Source organism: Ictalurus punctatus, chromosome 27, assembly GCF_001660625.3.
Source record: "Ictalurus punctatus breed USDA103 chromosome 27, Coco_2.0, whole genome shotgun sequence".
NCBI classification, from domain to species: Eukaryota; Metazoa; Chordata; class Actinopteri; order Siluriformes; family Ictaluridae; genus Ictalurus; species Ictalurus punctatus.
The window spans coordinates 11,838,592-11,861,177 of record NC_030442.2 but is presented as its reverse complement, the minus strand read 5'-3'; the positions used below and the strand labels follow the sequence as shown (position 1 = coordinate 11,861,177).

At 38.6% G+C, this 22,586-nt stretch overlaps 3 protein-coding genes across 5 annotated transcripts; 1 reads left to right on the top strand and 2 right to left on the bottom strand.

The window, feature by feature from the left end:
* The first annotated feature begins 597 nt into the window (after nt 1–597).
* On the top strand, nt 598–4,773 carry tipin (timeless interacting protein). Of its 3 annotated transcripts, none has more exons than XM_017458984.3 (8): nt 598–970; nt 1,323–1,473; nt 1,553–1,643; nt 1,732–1,807; nt 1,962–2,084; nt 3,311–3,377; nt 3,474–3,653; nt 3,878–4,773. In XM_017458984.3, exons 2-8 carry the CDS (start codon nt 1,332–1,334, stop codon nt 4,090–4,092), a joined length of 894 nt encoding a protein of 297 aa, XP_017314473.1. In that variant the 5' UTR covers nt 598–970; nt 1,323–1,331; the 3' UTR covers nt 4,093–4,773. The 3 variants fall into 3 exon arrangements, with proteins under 3 accessions (XP_017314473.1, XP_017314474.1, XP_017314476.1); XM_017458985.3 differs by having other exon boundaries at nt 598–1,025; XM_017458987.3 differs by having other exon boundaries at nt 601–669.
* A 143-nt stretch (nt 4,774–4,916) lies between these two features.
* On the bottom strand, nt 4,917–16,854 carry dis3l (DIS3 like exosome 3'-5' exoribonuclease). Its single transcript, XM_017458980.3, has 17 exons — nt 16,640–16,854; nt 15,248–15,401; nt 14,940–15,068; nt 14,730–14,865; nt 14,164–14,331; nt 13,958–14,036; nt 13,695–13,871; nt 11,553–11,722; nt 10,631–10,792; nt 10,010–10,260; nt 9,701–9,793; nt 8,730–9,254; nt 8,483–8,637; nt 7,605–7,783; nt 6,759–6,904; nt 6,416–6,587; nt 4,917–5,805 (listed from the first exon to the last, which is right to left on the bottom strand). The coding sequence occupies exons 1-17, from the start codon at nt 16,767–16,769 to the stop codon at nt 5,464–5,466; spliced, it is 3,168 nt and encodes a 1,055-aa protein (XP_017314469.1). The 5' UTR covers nt 16,770–16,854; the 3' UTR covers nt 4,917–5,463.
* A 773-nt stretch (nt 16,855–17,627) lies between these two features.
* On the bottom strand, nt 17,628–22,252 carry muc15 (mucin 15, cell surface associated). Its single transcript, XM_017458988.3, has 4 exons — nt 22,125–22,252; nt 20,367–21,111; nt 19,222–19,392; nt 17,628–18,488 (listed from the first exon to the last, which is right to left on the bottom strand). The coding sequence occupies exons 1-4, from the start codon at nt 22,128–22,130 to the stop codon at nt 18,367–18,369; spliced, it is 1,044 nt and encodes a 347-aa protein (XP_017314477.1). The 5' UTR covers nt 22,131–22,252; the 3' UTR covers nt 17,628–18,366.
* Between the last annotated feature and the right edge of the window lie 334 nt (nt 22,253–22,586).

Below are 22,586 nucleotides of genomic sequence, written 5' to 3'. Positions count from 1 at the left end.
ATAAAATAAACAAAAGATAATTCAGAGAGTCAAATTAAATGTCACACCAACAAAAAATTTTTAAAAATTAAATCTCAAAATGTTTTGATTAATTTTTGAATGTCCAATGCTAATATTGTTAATCTTAAATATTAATCAAATAAATTAACATATAGAAATGACTGTTAAATATAAAGCCTATAATTGTTGTGGAGTGAGGGGGTCCTTGTGGATTGTTCGAAATATGCTAGGCGTCCAGAGCTCACAAAAGGTTGAGAACCACTGCTTTACAGTTTACAGCCCCTGTTCTGTATATTTAGCGTCCTGTGTATTTATTGTCCTGCACTCATCTCACACTGCGGTGTATTTGCACTTTAAGTAGTCTTGTGTACTGTTATGTGTTGCACTTTGGTCCTGGAGGAAGGACATTTATGCAGAGTGAAGCTAAACAGAGTCTGCCAGTAGGAGACCGGTAACAAGAAATTAGCTTTTCCCCCCCCTCCCCAATAAAGCAACACCCGATGGAATATAACTAATGACTATGTAAGAAATGTTTCACTAGGTGGCGCCATTAGCACTGAGACACACAGTGTGGAATAACAGAAGCAGTGCTCACGGTCAATCTGATTGGCTGAGAGAAAAACCCGGCAGAAACAACGAGAAGCTGGATTTATACATCCTCCGGCTGAGGTCCGTGGAAATTGTTTTCGGACGGTTGAAACTGTTTATAAGGCTGAAAATAGCACAGCGTTATTACATTGTGAGCTTGTGTTGCTTTTTATGCTTACCTCACCTGAGCGAATCGTGCTTAGCACAGCATTTAACAGCTAGCAAGCTACAAAGCAGTAGCAGAAGGTTTATTTAGTTTCCTACTCGTTTTCCGGAAACCTCCCGCATTTTGCACGTGCACTCCCAAGAAGACAGCTGATTGGACAAATAACCTGTTGGCGGGACCATTCTGGCCAAGCCTAGCACGGGTGACCGAATACAGGTGGGAAAATAAAGAAGAACGGTAGGACTCGGATAACAGGAAGTTTTAATCAGAGGTATTATTAAGTTTATTAAGATGCAGGTGATACACTCTACACTTTTAGCTAGAGATAACGGTTACCATATATACTCTAGACATTGCTCATAAATTTATATTACGTTAACGACACAAGATGTAAATAATGCATTGTAATGATTTAATGTTATAAACATGAAGGATGGTTTATTTGGATCACGTGACTTACTGTTCATGGATTTCCGAGATGAATAAAATAAATTCTGGGTTTTTTATTTTATTTTATTTTTTTTAAGTGATGCTCCTGGTTGATGATATAGTGTGCTTTTCTGTCCAGAGTCCATGCATGATGTATGATCCATCAGAAAACGGTCTGTTTGGTGTGTCTGACTATGACCAGATAGAGGACGAGTCCTTTCCCCCTCTCCCACCACCGCTGTCCCCTGGAGAGGGCAACTTCGATGAGGAGCCTGCGGCCAGCGGAGAGGGTAAGATCCTTACACACACTCAGCTCACCTTTGTTTAGATGACTGTGTACTGAATTCACCAGCTGTGCCGTGTGTGTAGGTGAAGAGGGAGAACTGTCCAAGCTACCTGATGTTCCTGTAGTTAAAAGGCGAACAGTTAAGAGACCCCAGCCTAAACTAAACTCTCAGAGGTAATTATTATTGTGTACATGACCTCCATAAACACGGGGGATATCAGGCTTCATGTTCATCACTTTTCTCCTCTTCCTTCTGTCGTAGGTTGCTATCTGAACGAGGACTTCCTGCCTTACGTACATTATTCACCGATGTCAAGTTTAAAGGCAAAGGCCATGAGGTGACTTAGCCTTTACTGCAGCTTTACTGCATATATGACTAATCAGTTATCACTTCATATATGACTAATCAGTTATCAGCGCATTTATTTATTTATTTACTTACTCACTTGCTTTGAACAACTAATATATACCCTCTCCTTCTGTCGGCATTAGGCTGAGGATCTTAAGGTTCTGATGCGGAAAATGGAGAACTGGGCTCACAGACTTTATCCCAAACTACAGTTTGAGGACTTCATTGACAAACTGGAGGCTCTAGGAGGCAAGAAAGACGTACAGGTATGTCTGTCAGTCCATTTCCACAAGAACATGTAACTTTAATCAAAATGGCATTTATAGGGTGTTTTAGTATAGAGGTGTAACGATCCATCGATATCAATCATCAAATATCCAACGAGCCTATGTATCGATGCAATGCGTAATTATTGATGCTGGTACAATTTTTAAGATGGGCCTTTATTTAGGATACTCTGACTCCAGCCACGTCCTGAACGTGACGTCCATACTCATTTTCATCTTGCGTCATTTTCAAGTTTTAAAAGCATCAGCCGATGCCACAACATAGCACCATGTGCGATCAAGAAGAAAACGTTTTCACTTTAAATCATGGGTGTGGGAAAGTATGTTGTCACTGAAGCACTAAACATTTATGTGAAATTCAACCCAAAACTTCTACCATGGTGGAGGAAAAGATTATATATATAATTTTATATTTCAGAAGTCAAAGTTTAAGTTCATCACGGCTCCTTCTTTGCACGGAATTATGTAGCATTTCATAATAAAAAGCTCAATAAATTGTTCAGAATGCATTTTGGTTGCGTTCGTGAATTAATAGAAATGTTACTGATTGTGTGAAATAGACTCATCGTTTAATATCGATCAAGATCACTTCGTGGCAGTCATCAAGGCATCTGTAATTATCGACTCGCTGGCTAAAAGAATCAATATTAGATTATATCATCATGAAACTTGCTATTCACACCACTATTATAGGATGTTAATACAATATAGATATTTCCCTTAATGTAAATTCCCTTCAAAAAACAATATTAGTGGCTTAATCTCTTTGAACACTTAAAGAGCCTAACTCATAATAACGGACATAAGAGTCGTTGTTAAATGACTCTTCTGTTAAAGTTTAAGTGTGTGTATGTACAAAAGTCACATTACATCAAAGCTTTGGACATATAGGACCTAGCAATTAAATATAAATCAGCTCAAACATACCTTTATTACTCAGTTCTTGCATAATTCAATATGTTAACATACCTGATTTTTTTTTTAATTAAAAGGACGAACAATGAAATTTACTCAGTAACATAATCAGCGCCAAGGAAACATGTCACTGTATCTCCAGAGCCTAGACAAGTAAATGGAAGATGAACAAATCTATTAGTCACCTAAAATGGACATGCTTTATAATGTGAAAGCCTTCCATGACGTGTCATTTTCAAACAATGTTGAGATGTTATTGTAAACTGTTACGTGTCATTGTTCTCCTTTAGACGTGTCTCAAGCGAATCCGACTGGACATGCCTCTGACCCACGAGGATTTCACTGGAAATGATGGCGGTGAGAAAAACATTAAGCTTTAGCACCAAGTGATTTCTCCTAATGCATGTGGTTTCATGCAGTGGAATGTAATTATTTTATTTATTTTGTGTTTAGATGAAGCAGAGGTCCGCTTCCAAGAAGATGCAGACCCGTTTGAAGATCGAAGCTTCTCTGAAGATCCGTTTATCCACTCCACTCCTGCTCCGCTCTCTCTTACGGAGGAACAGCAGCAGCGCATCGAGCGCAATAAACAGCTGGCCCTGGAGAGAAGGCTGGCTCGACAAAAACAGCTAGGTGACTGGTTATAGCATACACATGTGTTACCTTATACATTGTGAGATGCAACATTACAATATTGTACAGTTGCATTACATTTGACGTGTAATAGGCTGTATTACTACATAGGTATGACAGGAATTTGCTGTGTAAGGTTAATGTCTTTTTGTTCATTGGCAGTACATTATTTATCTTTTATTTTGAAATACTTTGAAGTAACAAACTAATTTATCAATTCTCAGAGTCGTCACAGTCAGCGTTCCCAGATGAACCTGCTGCAAGTCCCACAGCACATCACCTCAGCCAAGATGAGCATAAAGAACTGGATCAAACCACAGGAAACACTGACACACCTTTAAATCAGGATCCTGTGGAGTCTCAGAGCTCCACTCAGTATAACAAATGTGACAGTCCAGTTCCAGAGATAACAAATGGCAGAGATAACGAAAGCGACTGATCAGTTTTACTTTTCCTGATTGATGCAGAATGACTGCCAACAAATTGTTCAGAGTAAAAAAAACAACAACAACAAAAAACTTTCAATTGTAGCTGTTGGACCATGATGGGTACTTCCTCTGTTAATCCAGCCAAATGCTAATAGACTGCTTGTATTGTTCTTGACATCCTCTGTGAGGATTTATAATGAGAAAAGACTGGCTTGATTTATGCTTTCCTTACTTCCTGTAATTAAATATAACCATAATTAAAATGCAGAGATACAGAGAACCAGCTGCTGTAGCTGACCTTTTTATTAGTAGCTGGTGTTATTGGGTTCTGTTTATTGCATGACTTTCTTTGTTAGGTATCTGTAATAATGGCTGATGAATACAGAATCAGTGAAGAAATGCACTTACACACAACAAGGTCTAAACTGATGGTCTCACCTAGTGCTTAGCAGCTTTAACTGTTGTCTTATAATATATTAAAGCATATATTATATCTAATCCAACTATCACTAACAAAAGGTTTGATTAAGATGAGAGCATAGAGTTTGTTGAGCTGTTTAGGAATTTGAGTTTTCAATATTCTCATGCATTTCCTTTACATGGTTTGTCTTGGGTGTTCTTTTTTTTTTTTAAGTATAATTTTCCATTCATGTTTCATTGGAATATTCCAAATAAAGTGTTTAATGATTGTGTGTTAATGTCACCATGACCTGATCAAAGCTGGGTAAAAATTTTATTAGCAGGGCCGATATCAATATAATGGATGCTGTTGATTTGATGTAATTTTTTAAAAACTAAATGTCTTTGTAGGCATTAAAGACAAGCATCGTCAAACTTAAAAAAAATTTTTTGTTTATTTTACTACTGTTTTGCAGACAGTTTGTTAGTTAAATTATATATAGTGATACGCATCGTGTATAGTAGAAATGTCCCTGTGTTTCGCGATATCATATTTGTCAAATCATCTAGCCCTAGGCAGAATTATATTGGCATGTTTTTGTGCAGAAGTCCTAGAATGACCACCTTTTGGTCACAAGTTTAAATTTGGTCCAAAGGGGCACAAAAGGTCACTCCATACAGTTTATGAAAAATATTTTTTAATGAAACACTCCAGTTAGATTCAGTGCAAAATATCATTCATAAAGGTACAATTTATGAATTCTTGGAGAAAATATATACTGAACAAAACACCAAATCTAATGTTAATTTGTTAATCAGTGCAACAATAAAATGGATTTTAACCAATTAAGGGCCATTCTTTAGCATACAAGCAATATCTGAGTAAATCCCTGGCCAAAACAAAAGTAAGTAAACTTTCGTTATATCTAAGTAATAAAATCTAAATGTCAGATTCCGGACTGAATTGAATTTTCTCAGCTAAACTATGCTGATATGGTGCATGCCGGTACTTCAGTGTTTTGTAAGTGACAGAAAGCCGTATCAAGCAGGGCAAACTCACTGATCTCCTGCAGGATTGAGTAAAGATTTGGCTTTTTGCTCTGTCTGAACTCCCTCTCCTCTTTGCTCAGTCTAGGTCTCCTCGTCTTCTCCACTTCTGCCTGAAGAAACGCCTCTTCCCTGCGCACCACCTCCTCAATCAGCTCAGATTGGACCCGACTGCTCGTCCTAGATTCGGCCACAGAGGACTGATGTGGCTTGTTCCTGATGAGTTCCAGATGCAAGTTGTCAGAATGGCAGCGGGAATTTTCCACAGAGATACGCACCTGAAGAGTATATGGGGAAAAAAATTATTAGTACGTCAAAGGATTGTGGGATATCAGTAGGTAGTGACTAAAGCCTTCATGACATCAAGATTTACATGCATGTTTACATGTACTGTATATTAAAGTATTGAAATACCACTGCACTTAAATATGTGCTGTTTAACCCTGCTATTATGTTGGAAAAAATTTACATACATTATGTTATGGGTCAAAATGACTTCCACAGTTTAAATACACGCAACAACAGCAAAGAACAGCTTAAAACAGTAAACCTTTATTATGGCTTATCTGAGACAAGCTATAAGAAGAAATAGTTGCATATAAGTTCATGACCCTACATGAGGAAAGTCAAAAAACTTCAAAGAGAAAAAGAGATTAACCAGTATTTCTCAAATATCTCAAATGTGGAAATGCTTCAAATTGACCCATTCCATAATAGGAGGGTTAAATGGTTCTCTCTTCTTGTGACAGAGACATTTCCAATTTGCATTTCATGCATATTCATATGTCTTGGCATTCTCTATCGTTTTAAATAATTCCTAAAATAGTAAACATTAAAATGTATTATTCTACATTAATGATTTTACACTGTGTGTGTGTGTGTACTCACTGTGACATGGTCGAAAAGGTGAAAGGTGTTTGTTCCTGTGCTGGTGCAGGAGCTGATCCTGTCTGGATACCTCTGCAGTGTCCCCACCTGCCACACACACCCGCCGTCGTCTCCCACACTCACTACCTGACTCTCCCGATTCTTCAGGTACACTGCACCCTTCAAACCATACCTGCAAGCACACACACATACATAGAGAGCAAATCTTCTAGGGTTCTCTGTTACGGCATATCAAGTATTTGGGATGGTTTCTGGGGGGTAAACTGGTTTAATTATAATACTATTTCAAATAGAAAGTAAACAACACTCGCTGTCTCTCCAGAAATGTTAAGCTGCAGTTTACCGTGGGACAAAGACCAGTACACCGTTGGCCCTGATGGAGTAGATAATAGCATCAGCTACACAGCGCTCATCAGTGAGTGGGTCCTTATCTCGGAAGTAGAGACATTGGAAAAGCTCTGTGGACTGCTTCTGAGCATGCTGAGCTGCCTACAGGTTACAAAGAAATCTGCTGTCACTCAGAGTTATAATATATTTTCAGCTGGTTTCATATAATGCTGTCATCTAGTAGCTATTATGTCATACCTCATCACATTGGATTTTATATATTTAATACCACGCCAATTCCAAAAAAGTTGGGACACTATGTAAAAGGTAAATAAAAACAGAATGCAACGATTTGCAAATCTCATAAACCCATATGTTCTTCACAATAGGAAAAAATATCAAATGTTTAAACTGAAGAAATGAACCATTTTAAGTAAGAAACAAGGTAATTTTGAATTTGATGGCCACAACGTGTCTCAAAAAATTTGGGATGGGGGCAAAAAAAGGCTGGAAAAGTGTTACTTTTTTGAGACGTCAATTACTTTATTTTTTCCTTAAAATGGTACATTTCCTTAGTTTAAATGTTTCATATGTTCTATTGTGAATAACATATGGGTTTATGATATTTGCAAATCATTGCATTCTGTTTTTAGTTACATTTTACACACCGTCCCAATTTTTTTGGAACTAGGGTTGTAGATTAAAAAAAAAAGTTAATAGTAAGTGTAATTATATAAGGACTTATATAAGCACCAGAAACAGTACATTTGTATCCATGGTATCCAAGGACGATGCTGGATTACATTGAACATGATCTTAACTCTAAAACACCAGCACTTGTGTAGGAATATAAACAATTTACTCGGTTTCTGTTGTTGATTTGATGAGCCAGTTCTTCCAGTTCCTTGTTGCTAGCTACGCTCTTGTGAAAGCACTCCTCTTTGTCTGACTGGACAGCAGCCATGAGAAGACGGTGCACTATGATGTCAGCATAGCGCCTGATTGGAGAGGTGAAATGGGTGTACCGATCCAGCGCAAGACCTGCCAATAAGAAGCAGACAGAGCAAGTGAGAATCCGATGTTTCATTCAGCGTCTAGTTTACGTCAACAGATAGATTCATTTCCTGGACAGGGATTAAGTTACAATACCCAAGAGTCCATTGCCAAGAAGTGTTTTTCATTTCTAAAATGAAACTAAAGGTTTTTGTTTGTTTGTTTTAAGATGAAGGATTTTATGGTTTTGTTTATTTTAAATGTTTTTTTTTAATTAGACTAACTGTATAACAACTTAATAAATATAATATAATTGACAAACATATGTTATTCAGTGACAAAATAAAGATTATGCTGGACTATAAATTGTTGTTCATAATGGTTTTGTAGCAGCTTTTTAGTCAACAAAGATCAAGACCTTAAAGTTGCAGTTTGTAATATTTAACAATGATTAGAGACCTATAATGATCATATAGAAAATTCAAAAGATATTCTAGAAAAAAAAATCACTTGCAATATTGACATTTAATGAAGCTCATACTTCCTCCATTTCAGGTTTTACATTTTTCTGGCCCGGAAATCAGCTCTGGTACACGGCTGCTCGGCTCCACCCCTTTTCCATGAAAGGCAACTTACAAAGTGTATATAGTACAGACTGCTCCGACAATAAGTCAGTGAAACCTGACCTTTACCTCATCAGTTCATAAAGAATAGAGACCTAACTAAAAGTGAATGTATGAGGTGTACCATAGTGGTAGTACTGATCCTCTGGGCAGGCTCCAGTGGAGAAGTACAGGGCATTAGACATGGCCTGAGTGGCCATTATCCTCAGCAACCGGTTTACCAGGGGGTCCTGTGGATCCACTGCATGGTCCAGAGAATCAGCCAGAGCCTTGTTCGACCTAAATACACGCAGCGGTTTGTAGGTACATTAATAACACACACCAGTTACTTTACGCAGCTCCAATTTTCCAACTAATCATAAATCGTCTACCTTGTATCGATGGCAAAGCCACGACTCTTGGCGCTGTCAATCAGCTGGTTGAAAAACTCCTGTCTGGGTGGCGGATGGTGCCTCAGTAGCGCCTGGTGTGGGAAACATTCCTGGATCTTACGTGCAACCCAGTGATTGGCATAGATCATGCACTCTGCCACTGTCTCATGCACCTCCAGAGGTTGCTTGGGCACCAGAGCAGTGATGTTCTTGTCCTCATCCAGCTGTGCTCTGACTTCAACGCCCTCCAGCTCCAAAGCGCCACCCTTATCCCTCTGTGAACGTAGGTGCCTGGCCACTCGGGTCAGCTGCTCCAGGGCCTGCAACAGCTCAGCCAGTTTCTGGTCTCGTACAGAGCTCTCGAGCCGGGCCAGCTCAGGCACCTCCACATCTTCCCCATTTAACAGGCACTGGGCCAGCTCATAGTGCAGCTGGTAAGAGGATCGGATGATTGTGCGGCCGTACCACACACTACACACTCCAAGAGACTCTGCATCCAGCTCCCATATAACACTCATGGCATATCTATAGGATTATTAGGATAGGATTAAAGCATTAGAGGATAGTTTTACTCTAGTAATCCCTATATATTTACTTCAATAATTCCCAAATTTGTTGGTTTTGTTCACGATAGTAATTCTGCCAGTCTTGAGATTTAAACGTACAGATCTCAGCTACCACTGCCTCTTAATTTTAAATAGAATTGTATTATAGACTGATATCATTTTTATTATAAGTGAGTTTCAAATCAAGTCATTTTTTTCTTCTCAAATCAAGGAAACCCACTGCAAACAGGCTACAGTTAGTAAATAAAAATGAGGTTAAGGAAACGTTAGAGTATTCCTTTGAAATTCACCCCAAAATTCCAAGCAACCAAGCCAAGGAAAGGTTCATTTCTCAGAGCCTACATTCATGAATCCTAGATGGACCATAGAAATGTCTTACATATGAAGGTGTAGTGTCGGACTCACCTGTCCACTCCCCCCAGCAGTGAGCAGAGGTCAGCACTCAACACCGCCGGCAGCATGTCATACCTTCGATCAGCCAGATAATATGTTGTGGCTCTGAATGGACACAACATGGCATTTAAAATGATCTACCATCTAATCAAAGATTTACTTATTCAAGGTTCTTTTTTTTGTTAAGGGAAACCCTTAAAGATAACTGTTCAATAAAATGGATATTATGTTTAGCTACAGTCACTCAGATAAAGGTATGGGACAGCTATGGGATATGTAAGATGAGATGTAAGAATGATCACAAATTCCCAATCCCCTCACCTGGAACGAGCCTCCAGATCAGTGAGAGAACCCTCTTTAACAAAGTGTGTGACATCTGCGATGTGGACCCCCAGTTCCAGACGTTTTCCCCCTGGCAGGGTGCGCACTGACAATGTGTCATCCACGTCCTCACAGCCCTGTGGGTCAATACTGAACACCAGGTGTGTGTCACGCAAGTCCTTCCGTGAGTTTATCTCAGCCTGGGTCATCTGCCACGGGTGCTCCTTAGAGTTCACGGGCATCTCTCGCAACTGGAAAAATACAGGTACATGTAAGAAATATAACAAAATGTGAAATATAACAAAATGTAAAACATACGGCAAAAAACGAGCATGCCCAAGCATAGGACAGTCACTTCTGTGTCTATTTCTATAAACAGTGCATATATTGCAAATAATGAAGATAAACATAATACATATCCAATATTTTAAAAATACAATGGACAATTTTATTATTGTCAAATCTAAAAATTGTTTCACTATTATTATTATTATTATTATTATTAACAACAAGCATTATAATCATTAGTTGATATCAGGTTAAAGGCTGGACTGCATGGGCTAATTAAAAACATTTCAACTACATTTTGCTCAGTCTTTTTACAATCCCTGTGCTACTCACCTGGGCTTCAGAGAATGGAGGCACATGGATTGAGTTCTCCACCAATATGGTCTGAATTTCAGTCTCCACCTCACCGGCCTTGCCCAGGACTCTCACACTGTGACCATTGGGGTAGAGAGAAGTGCTCTCCCATGAGTCCACTCTCACAATCACCCTATGATCCTTCAGCAAAACATTAAAATACCTTAGTATCACATTGGCTTCTGTTCACAATCACATCTAATTTTTCTTAAGTTCCTCACACAAGCTTTTTAATAACCCTATATTGACAAGTCAAGATGTCACATAAAATAACCATGCTCTACCTTGCATACCTATCTTGAAGTAACTTAACAATATGGAGGCGATATTCTTTTGGATTAGTAGACAACTCATAAGAGTGAGGAGGCAAAATTCAAGATGGAGGTCTGTGTGTACTGCTGTACTGTATATTACAGTAGAGTACTGTATATTACAGTACTGTATATTACAAAAAGGAGCACAATGCTTGTTGTCAGACCAACAGTTATTAGTTCATTAATTTTCTAATAAATAGCGAGTTGGCATCACAAAAAAATTACATTAATTCACATCAGTCTATTTAGACTGCTTAGATGCACTGCCATGTATTGGTTTTCAGTACCATAAAAGTGTCAAATTGGAATTAATAAGGTCTAAATCATGTAAGCGTTTTTCTGCACTAACTGTCATGAGGAACATATCTCTGTCACATTGATACTACACAGTAACTGGACAGGTCCATATGTTACAAACCACATGATGATATGCAGTTATGTTTGTTAAATGTGAGGACATGTATTATAATTATTTAATATAAGTTGTTACAAACATGTCTAAATAAATAAATAGATAAATAAATAAATAAGTAAATAAATAAATAAATAAATACAGACAGACAGAAAGTGACAATGTAGAGCCTCACCTGCAGTGCTTCAGCCTGCTGGGTGCTGATCCGGATCTTTGGGATGCGGCAGTCCCAGGGAATTGCCAGAATCTTTTGAGAGTTTCGGGACAGATTCTGCAGCTCCTCTCGAGGAGGAAAAGTTACCACATAGTCCCTCCAGTTTCTCTGTATGATACCCACCACCTTGCCTAGAGATAAAGAGGAAAAAGTAAGAGGTGATCAACATGATAATGCTTTCAGCATTAAATGCAGCTCATCATCAATCAGTGTAAATCTACCATCTGATGGTTGCGTAAGGTTCTTTAAGACAAAACCCAGTTAGGCTATAACTGAAACCACACCTTATACCTGATTTCCAGCACACTCATGAAGTCCCATAATGTACTGTTGGCTAAAGAATAAACACTAGCAGGGGCAGAATACTTTTTAAATTTTAAGTTTGATTTACAGTCATGTGAAAAAATAAGTACAACCTACTGAATGTATTTATTTATTTTTTACATATTTGGAAAGCAAACATTTGATCCTCTTTGAAACAGTGCCTATTAATAAAGGTGATACACTATCAAATGACACATACAATTAACATTTTGTAATAATTTTCGCAATTTAAATGAACAAAAAAACAGATCAGTCACATGGAAAAAGTAAGTACATCTCTACATTTATCACACGTTCAAATCCATAAAATTAGAATCAGGTGTTCAAGATTGGATGCCAGTGATTAGAACCTGCTCAAGGTGTGCAGGTGGAACCTGTTTTATTTATACCCCTCTCATATCTAGTGTTCCCTTTGTTATTGAGGTGTGTGTGATCTAAAGAGTTCTGTAAGGCCTTCAGAAAAAAGGTTGCGGATGCTTATGAATCTGGTAAGGGATTTAAAAAGATCTCCAAATTATTTGAAATACATCACTCCACTGTAAGGAAAATCATCAACAAATGGCGCAGATTTCAAACGACTGCCAATTGGTCCAGGACTGGCCGTCCCAGCAAATTCAGCCCAAGAGCAGACCGTCTGATACAAAAAGAAGTCTCCAAGAACCCCAACATTTCATCACAGGACCTGCTAGCAAGTCTTGCAACTATGGGTGTCAAAGTGCATGCTTCTACAATCAGAAAGAGATTGCACAAATTTGACCTGCATCGGAGGCGTGCCAGGAAAAAGCCTTTGCAGGATTACAGTTTGCCAATGAGCATATAGGCAAAGACCAGGCCTTTTGGAATAATGTGCTCTGGACAGATGAATCAAAGATAGAGTTGTTTGGCCACAGTAACAGCAGACATGTTTGGCGCAGACCAAAGACAGCTTTTCAGGAGAAGCACCTCGTACCAACTGTGAAGTACAGTTGTGGAAATGTTATGGTTGGGGTTGTTTCAATGCCTCAGGGACTGGACAGCTTGCATTCATTGAGTCAACTGTGAATTCTGCATCATATCAAAGAGTGCTTGAAGATAATGTGAGGCCATCTGTTTGAGGTTGAAGTTGAATTGAAAGTGGACCATTCAACAGGATAATGATCCAAAGCACACTAGCACATCCACCAAAAAATGGAGGGTTATGGAATGGTCTAATTAAAGGATTTGAATTGCATTGAAATGCTATGTGGGGGGAAATTTGAAATGGTTAGTACATGCAAGAAAACCCTGAAACATCTGCATGGAAGAGAGGTCAAAAATTCCAGCAAGTCTTCTGGACAATTATGTAAAACGCCTACAAAAATCTGCTAAAGGAGGCAATACTAGCTTCTGAGGCCAAGGGTGTACTTACTTTTTCCACAGAAAAATATCACATCTATTGATATATCTGCTGAATAAATGATTGAAAAATCTAATTTTCCTTGTGATTTTGTTCATTAATAGACACTGTTTCAAAGATGATCAAGTGTTTGCTTGTCTAAATATGTCAAAATAGCCAACAATTTCCATGGAGTGTACTTATTTTCTCACATGACTGTACATGTACACTTTTTTGGGCCAATTTATTTTTTATTAGCCAAGAACAGTTACAACCGATAGTTTCCTGATTTCTTTCTAGAAATTTTGTACAGCCTGTAGTGTGTGGTTTTGGACATTATTTCCATGGTAACCATGTGAGCCTTTGGTAACAGTAAATGTGATAACAGTGTAGTAGTGTGTAGATGTGCAGGTTTCTGTTACTACCTGTTGGCATAGGCTGACTCTGAGGGTCCTCTCCTTTCTCCTCTCCTCGTTCCCCTGTTAAGGCCGTGCTCCGGCCCTTCCACTCACTACGTGGCAACAATTCTACAGCAACCACATCACCCTGTAACGCCCGATTACGATTCTTCATTCCATTGATCAGAACATCACTGTTAAGCTCTGTTAAAAAAAAACATAAAAACTATAAGCCTGTCTAATTCAACTAGAAGTGGTCAAGTGGATATCGAGTTTTTGGGTTTGCCTACCTGCATTCTTGCTTGCAGAGCCCTCAAAACGCACAAAGGCTTCATGCTGTGCACGGTGCCTGTTCACATTCAGTGTGCCCTTGAAACAAGAAAGCAAGGGATGCACCAACATCAGTGTTAAGTTTAGACCAAAGACCAAACAAAAACAGTCCTTCTCCTTCATTAACTCTGTATAAGCAGTGCATATTGGAACAAGAGGCTCTCACCTGAATGTATCTGCCCGATTTGATCCCTGCCTCCAGAACCTCTGCAGGTAAATGCTCAGAGTACTCTTTCTCTGCTCCATCGCTCTCTCTCTCTTGTAGGGCCTGAGCAATGGAGGCATACAACTCTTGAGGTGCATGCAGGTCTGGCCAGAAACTCTCCAGATATTCCTATAAAATCAGCACACGGACATGATGAATCTGTGACGAGGTTATGCATGACACTGGTACTTCAAAGGTACAAGTTCAATTTCACTTTTGGTTATCAATTAAAACGATTGTACAAATAAGTTACTTTTCAGACAAATAACTCCAACATGTTTGCTGAGATCAAGTTTAACCAAAGATATTTTTTGTCCAAAATATTCCACTGGTTTGCAGTGATGTATATTTGCTCATGTGATTAGAGGAACCCTTCCTGGAGGAAGATTTTATGATGAATTAATCCTACAATGAACCTGATTTGGGGAACAAAAGGTATTTACAAAAATAGATTAGTTAGTAATGTGACACAGTGAAATACATAACAAGGCTCAGACATACAAGAAACAAAAATATACACATCATACCCGAGTTGAGATGACATAAACACCACTGTTCTGACTGCCATATTCTTTAATGGCTTCCTGGTCTTCTGTGATCATAACTACTGACATCAGACCAGCCAAATGGTTGTAGTACCACACTGCTGCATAGTACACACACCTAGAACAAGCACAAATACATAAGCTCAGTTAACTACTCAACAGCCAAACTTACCACACACCAACATGTCTTACCTTGTTTGCCATTTCTCTTGTGTTTCTCCTTTGTTGCGGGCACAGTAGGAAAACTGCTGAAACTCATTAGCAAACAGGACACAGTCATACCGAGGGTCCTTCAGAAGACCACGCAGCCTGTTATAGTGCCTATACAACAACGGATGACAGCAGCAAAACATTAACACTATCATGAGATACATGTCAAATTTGAGAGATTTTCATTTACTATACACGATTAACACCCCATGTGATTGAGAGGTCTACTTATGAGTAACAATACTATTTATGTAATGCTCTTAAACAATGCATAGTGTTTAGTGGTGTACCTGCGCCCACGTGTGGTTTGTAAAGCCTGGCATGCTGTCTGCGTTAACACGACTCCTCGAAACTCCCTGAACTCCAGAACCTCCAGGAAGTCCCTCACCACTCCAGCATCCGGAACCACATAATGAGTCACGTCTCCGGACAGCAGCTTGCCACCTGCATAAGCATAATACAGTGTTTAGCATTAGTATAAGTAATATAAAATAATCTACACTGTGTGTAGGGGTGTCACAGTAGGACTGATGATCCACAGCTCGGGGTCTCCATTTCCAAAGTTTTCCAGGGTGCAGTTCCTGTGAAGTTTTGCATGTTCCCATGTCCTCCTCTTGTCCATTGGGGTTTCCTCCCACATCCAAAAAAAAAACATGCAAGTAGGTGGACAATGCTAAATTGTTATAGGGGTCAATGTGTATGCATGGTGCCCAGCGCTGGACTGGCTGGTGTCAGGGTGTAGTACCGCCTTGGCTCTGGATCCACCGTAACACTAACCAGGGTAAAGCAGTCACTGATGTGTTTATTCTATATCTAAATAGAAAGTGACCCTTCAGCCATCTCAACAGTCCATTTTTTTTCACACACATACACACACACTAAACCAAACAACAGAGAGCAAACATGTATCATAAGTTGGCTGGCACCTCCGGAGATGGGGGTTCGATTCCCGCCTCTGCCCTGTGTGAGTGAAGTTTGCATGTTCTCCAGAGATTTCTTCCGAGTACTCCGGTTTCCTCCCCTAGTCCAAAGACGTGTTGTGTTCTAAGCTAATTGCATTTCCAAACTGTCTGTAGTGTGTGAATGGGTGTGTGAATGTGTGTGATGGCTCGGCTCCCGTCCAGGGTGTCCCCCTCCTTGTGCCCCAAGTTCCCTGGGATAGGCTCCAGGCTCCTCACAACCCTGTGTAGGATAAGTGGTATGGAAAATAGATGGATTCCTGTAAGGAAAAGAAACAGTGTGTGGAGATATCTCACGCCCACAACTAATAGTGAACGAGGCAAAATGCCACATGGCCGAAGCACAGCAGACACTGCAGTTACAATACCATAAACCTGATTAAGTATATACTGCTGGAAATAACAACAGCTATTGCTACTGTTGAAGTATTGAATTAACCCACATTATCAGTTGACCTGAAGCTTTAATTAATTAGATTTATTTATTTAGTAGATAACGGGACAGTTTTTCATTATTAATCATGTAATTAAAGAAGACACAGAGCGCGTCTCGAATTGTTTCTTGCACATATTATTAATGATATCTATATTTGCAAACTCTCAGTGTAGATTATAACAAGTGCCCGCTTTTATATAGACAAGAAGACTTCATATGTGTCGGTGTCCATTATTATTGGATGGAAAAGTGGGATCAGCCATCACTCCAGCTAGTTTTGCTCTCACCGTGTTGACATTCCGCCTGACACAGCGCACTTCCGCACGGGACCTGCTCTCTCAGATAGTGCTCTCGGACCACACGAACCTTTCTTCCCCGTGAACTCTTTAAATGTAAGACTTTTTCTGTTTTTATCATTTCCGAAGTCAATTCATTCCCGCGTTAAAGCTAAACAATAACAAATAACAACGCCAACTTCCGCTTATTCTTCTTCAGTAGGGGAAAAAGCAGACCGCGAAATCCCTCTAGCGCCTCCTGCAGGCCTGGATGAAGAGCTAACCATTAACACAAAGAAGGAGGAGAAGAAGAAGCCATCCGTTTTCTGTAACGCTTATGCTACACAGGGTTGCGGGGGGCCTGGAGCCTATCCCAGGGGACTGAACGGAGTGCCAACTCATCGCAGGGCATAATCACACACACATTCACACACTATGAACAATTGCCAATCAGCCTACAAAGGGTTTCCTCCCCCAGTCTGAACACATGCATGGTATGCTGATTGGCATGTCCAAAGTGTCTGTAGTGTGTGAATGTGTATGTGATTGTGCCCTGGGATGGAATGGCACCCTGTCCAGGGTGTACCCTGCCTTGTGCCCGATGCTCCATGGGATAGGCTCCAGGTTCCCCGCGACCCAATAGGATAAGCGGTATAGAGCTAAGAGTCCCTGACCTCAACCACACTGATTGCCTCCTAGGTACCCACAACCTCACTAATGCTGTTGTGGCTGAATAAGCGAATCCCCACAACCATGCTCTAAACTCTAGTGAAAAGCCTTCCCAGAAGAGTGAAGGTCATTAAAACAGCAAACTGGGAACTACATCTAGAAAGATATGTTCAAAAACCATATGTGGATTGTCAGGTGAACATAAACTTTTGGTCATATGGAGTATAAGTAAAATAATATAGTAATGTGCTGGTTCTACTAGTTATCCACTTTATTGTTACTGTAGTTTGAAATGAATAAATCACTCAAATTAAAGTCAAAGTCTACAGTATAAATTCACTTGTGGGTTTAGCTAAGATTTATTAAGAAGTCATTATAATGCCATTAAAAATAAATAGCCTGTATTTCTAGCTACAGTATATGAAAATATTGTCATGGGGGTGTAACTTCGTAAAGTTACGATAATTTGAGTATATGATAGCTCACCTACATATTAACAAAACACCCCAGTAAGGACAGCAATAAGATTATTATTTGTTGTTTTTTTATTAAAGAAATCTTTAGGCTCTTGAGGTGATTTTTACAAACTTAGAATGTATATATACCTTGTATTATATGTAATCACATAATCGAAACATTATTAATATTTATATATTAATTATTATAACAATATCCCAAATTGTATATAATACAGCCTATAGTGGTATAAGCAGGGATATTTAATCACTTTTTATGATCAATTTAAACCACTGTAATAGTTATTTAAAATGTAAGCAGATACAAGGTTGCACATCATTCCCATGTAGAAAGTAAAACATCTAAAGTATAAAATCAATATTCATTAATCTGTTCTTTCCAGCATTTTATCTGACATCTGTCTAAAAGAAGGGGGGGGGGGCACACCTTATAAGCTTTGGATCTTAGCTCATCTATAGATAAAGTTCTTTTGGCAATTTTCTTCACTTTGTCTTGATCAGGATAATTTACATACATCGGCAAAATACAGAATAAATGAAGTTTGAGTTTAAGACCAGTCTGTTTGGCATGGAAAGTATTTTTTTTTTAGTTAGTTAGTTAGTGTGTCCATGTGGAAAGTTAGTCATTTGGATGTTGTCTCTTTGCAGTCCAGGATTGTAGTATGCAAATCCATCAAATTTCAAATCCAGAGGCTCACTGTTGTCCAATTGGAGAACTGTAAATAGAAGAAATAAACAAATTAATGCCAGGTACATAATCATATTGAAATCCAGAAATATTAGTTATCATAACTGCATCAAGGTGTGGTCTGAATCAGATAGGGCATATATACAGCTTAGTGCAAACTTTGCACAGTAAAGACAAAGTAAAGAGGACAAAGTAATAAAGCAACAATATATTTAGTATGTTTGGTTTGACAGATGTTCCTTCATGATCACAAAAAAAAAATGGTAAAAGGTTTTTGTTAAGAAATTATTAGTTTAAAACCCCAAATAGATATCAGTTCAAAGGTTTGCATTTCAGTTCCTGAATAGGATATTCTGTTATATTATTCTCTAATCCCACACATTATTCAGGCCAGACTGCATAATTTTTGTATGGAAAGAGCAAAATTTATTTTCAAAGATATGTTTCTGTTGAATTTGCTTTATATTTTGGATTGTTGCATTGATTTTGCTAGATTACATTTTTAAGTTTTTGGAGTACAATTTATTTCTGACAAATTGTAAATTAGAGATACATTTTCCTTCCTTTTCATTCACATACTATGATGGCATGCAAAGACTTTTGCACTAGAATGTAAAGCATAAACTATAATTGCTATGTTGTTTACCCTGGAAAGGTGTTAATGCTATTTTATTAAAGCTACCATTCTGCACTTTAATAATTATTGTTTCATTTGTTTCAAAGATCATAATGAGTGAGGATAATGTATAGTTGGTTGTTACCTGGATCAGATGGCATGTCCTCCACCAGTTTCCTGTGTGAGAAATCTCTGTAGTTCCTCCGTTTCACAATGATTAAGATCACCAGAGCAATAATTGCTACTCCAACACCGATACCCAGAATGGCTCCCCATGCCTGAATTTTGGTTTGTTGTTGAATATCTGGAGACAGACCTGCAAAATAATTATACATGATTAGATTACACCAAAACTAATTGCTGATCATACGACCAAATGTTGATAAATATATTAACTACATCTTGCGTTGTTCTTATAACAATAGATGCATAGTTACAAGTTCTATAAAAGTTGGCCTTTGCAATAAATTGTCAATATCTTCAAAGTTATCAACCCAGGTTTATGGCATAGCTGGTTTTGGAAAACACCTTGCTGCTTTCTTTGAGTGGATATAATAAAGTTAGCTCAGTTTTTAGGTATTCATAGACTAGTGTGCTCCTAATCTGGGGGCACAACCCCTCCCAGGACTTGATGAGGGAACACAGAACTCATTGTGCTTTAAGGTTAGGTGTCAGTAACCAGAGAGCTCGGCCCAGCACAAGAGACAAACCAGCCCTGAAACCGAAGCCTACGCATTGAGCCGGTGGGAGTTGTATAACTGAAATGAGACACTGAAAATGTGGGACAGCTTGAGAGGGGAAATGAGGAGATGTGTTGTTTGACTATGGATGCACTTCTTTTTCCGATAAAAAACAATATCAGTGTCTCAGAAAGAATAACGCATCTTATTTCCAGGTTGCAACTGAAACCTTTTTATGTTCCTTGTTGATCTCATTTCCAATTAAGATGGAAACATTTCTGTATTCAGCACACAAAAAATGAAAACTAGAAGGAGTTCATTACAGTGGATGAGTATAGGATGTCCACTGAGAAATCAAAGGTGAGAAAAAAATAGTGTTAGCTGTTATTTTTCTGGGACCAGATTGCATGCACTCATTTCATATCCACCTTTAAAATGCAAAATAACAAAGCCTTTACTGAAGCATGACCTGGTGGCCTTTACACACACACACACACAACACAGCCCTCTCAAGTAATGCTTGCAACATAGAGAAAGTGAAAGAAATGTCTAAGAATGCAAGAACGAAACATATTCAGCTTTGAGTTAATCTTGTGGGTTTCACTCTTACCTCTATCCATGCTTCCTCTGGAATCAAGAGATACCCCAGTTGCGTTCAAAGTTGTAGTGGGCGCATTGCTAGAGTCATTAATCAGTACAACACTGGTGGGATTGTACATGATAGTTGTTGTAGAGACAGTCGTATTTGTTGAATTTTCACTAGGAGACTTTGTGTAATTTTCAACTTGTGGTGGACTTGTAGTCGAGAAGTTCCCACTGACTGTTGATGTTGAGCTCTGCGTGATGTTAAAAGCAGGAGTAGAAGTAGTACTAGCTGTATTAATAGTAGTTGAAGTCCCAGGACTTGAAGTTGTGGTGTTGTTCTCTGCGAGGTTTACATGGCTGCCATTGGTTACTGAAGGTCCGAGGTTTGGGTTCGGTGTGACCGGATTGCTCGTGTTATTTTGCGGGATCGAGGTTGCATTGGTTGTTGTTGGGTTACTGCTGACATCGAGTGTAGTCTGAGGTGATGAGGTTGTATTCGCGTTATCAACATATTGTCCTGTAACTGCTCTGACAGTCTGGTTGCCATCTTGAGATTCACCATCCCCACTATATGTCATGGATCCTGAAGAAATGTCAGGTGAGATTGAATCATATTCTCTATTCCATTTAGTAGGTATCCCATTGACTGGTGAAGGAGTTAATTCTCCATTCTCAAGATTAGAGGATTGAGTGGAAACCAGCTGGAGACTCTGGAGTGTCAGCAGTAAAGCAAAGGCAAATCCTAAAGACATCTTACTAGCGTGTTTTCCCTGATTAAAGAAACAAAATAGTATAAGGAAGGAGCCATCATTGGTTTGCTTTTACCAAGATCAAATGTTTTAATCAACAGCTATCAAAATTTTTCCATTTAACATCAGTTTTTCATAAAAAAATACATTTTATCAGTAAAATATGTAACTTATAACCATTATATATATATGTGTATATATATATATATATATATATATATATATATATATATATATATATATATATATATATATATATATATGCGTGTGCGTGTGTGTGTAGGGTAGGGCATAACAACACTATGGTGCAACAGAAGTCATTTGGCTTAAAAGCCTGCTGAGTTATCTCAGGAGGAAATTAAATCAACAAAAAAGACAATTATAATAAAAGCCTCTATGTTTCAAAATCAAAATTACACATATTATATTACCTCAGTAACACACCCAAGATCAGCTTTTGTTAATCCCTTCAGGCCTCTTTAGGAAATTTAACTCACTGGACAACCACTATATAACAAGCACAGTTATGCTAATATTTACTTAATATATCACATTCCTTTAAAACTTTATGGATTTAACGCACATAGACAGTAAATTTAATATGTAGGTTTGGGATTTGTAAATTGTTTCATACTTAAAAAGGCTAAATGATAAAAAAAATAAATAAATAAAAAAAAAACAGACGACTACTAAATGTTTTTTTCCCCCTGTAACTAGAAAGGGAAGTCTATGGAAGGGTAAAATTGTACTTGTTTGAATATATGGAAATCTGCGTGATGTGATGTGACCTTTGTTAACCATTGTTATTCGAGTTACATTGACCACATAGTACACTCTAGATTTTACAACTCTTCTCACAACAATATCAGACACAGCAACAAACCAACACACAATACAGTCTCTTAAACCTTTTTACATCAGTATATCAAATAGATCAATACGGGTGTCATTGCTGAGGGTATTTTGTACTATGTCTTTATTTGTATTATGTTTTAAAGTCAGAATACTAGTAACAAACAAGAATGTTGTCCTACCTGCATTTGTCAGTTAGTAAAGGTGAGGCAGCTAAAGAAAACTGTTTGCATAGGATCTGATGATGAACTGAAACTGACAACCAGCTTTCTGTCTCACCTGAGGTTTTCCTGGTACTGAATGTACCTGTTGGCCACACCTCTGTATCAAGCCTACCTCACGAAACACGTCACACTAATGCACAGAAAAGCGTGTGAAGAGTCCGGAGCTCCATTTTTTTTAGAGGTCACTCATACGTCTTTGCTCCATTTACAGACATGTTCTACTGGAAGAACAAGTTTCTGAGATATTTTGGCAAAACCTCCAACATATAATTCCCCTGTGGGAGGGAGCATCTGTCAAACAGGTCTCTAAGGATTGGAGCCGTACCCTGTCTCCATGGCAGCACCCTGACCAGGTGGTTCCTCTTTCTCCTACCACGATCTATTCAGTATATCTGATAATGGCATGTATATCTGGTCTGA

Bases quoted from the DNA above. Each gene is read 5' to 3' on its own strand.
- tipin (XM_017458984.3), top strand. From the start codon at position 1,332: ATGATGTATGATCCATCAGAAAACGGTCTGTTTGGTGTGTCTGACTAT. The intron at 1,474-1,552 runs GTAAGATCCTTA...CCGTGTGTGTAG, and splicing joins GCCTGCGGCCAGCGGAGAGG to GTGAAGAGGGAGAACTGTCC. The intron at 1,808-1,961 runs GTGACTTAGCCT...TGTCGGCATTAG, and splicing joins TTAAAGGCAAAGGCCATGAG to GCTGAGGATCTTAAGGTTCT.
- dis3l (XM_017458980.3), bottom strand. From the start codon at position 16,769: ATGATAAAAACAGAAAAAGTCTTACATTTAAAGAGTTCACGGGGAAGA. The intron at 9,794-10,009 runs GTGAGGGGATTG...GTGTCCATTCAG, and splicing joins GATCTGGAGGCTCGTTCCAG to AGCCACAACATATTATCTGG. The intron at 8,638-8,729 runs GTAGACGATTTA...GCGTGTATTTAG, and splicing joins GGCTTTGCCATCGATACAAG to GTCGAACAAGGCTCTGGCTG.
- muc15 (XM_017458988.3), bottom strand. The intron at 19,393-20,366 runs GTAAGAGTGAAA...ATTATTTTGCAG, and splicing joins CAGAGGAAGCATGGATAGAG to GTCTGTCTCCAGATATTCAA. The intron at 18,489-19,221 runs GTAACAACCAAC...TTCTATTTACAG, and splicing joins GGACATGCCATCTGATCCAG to TTCTCCAATTGGACAACAGT.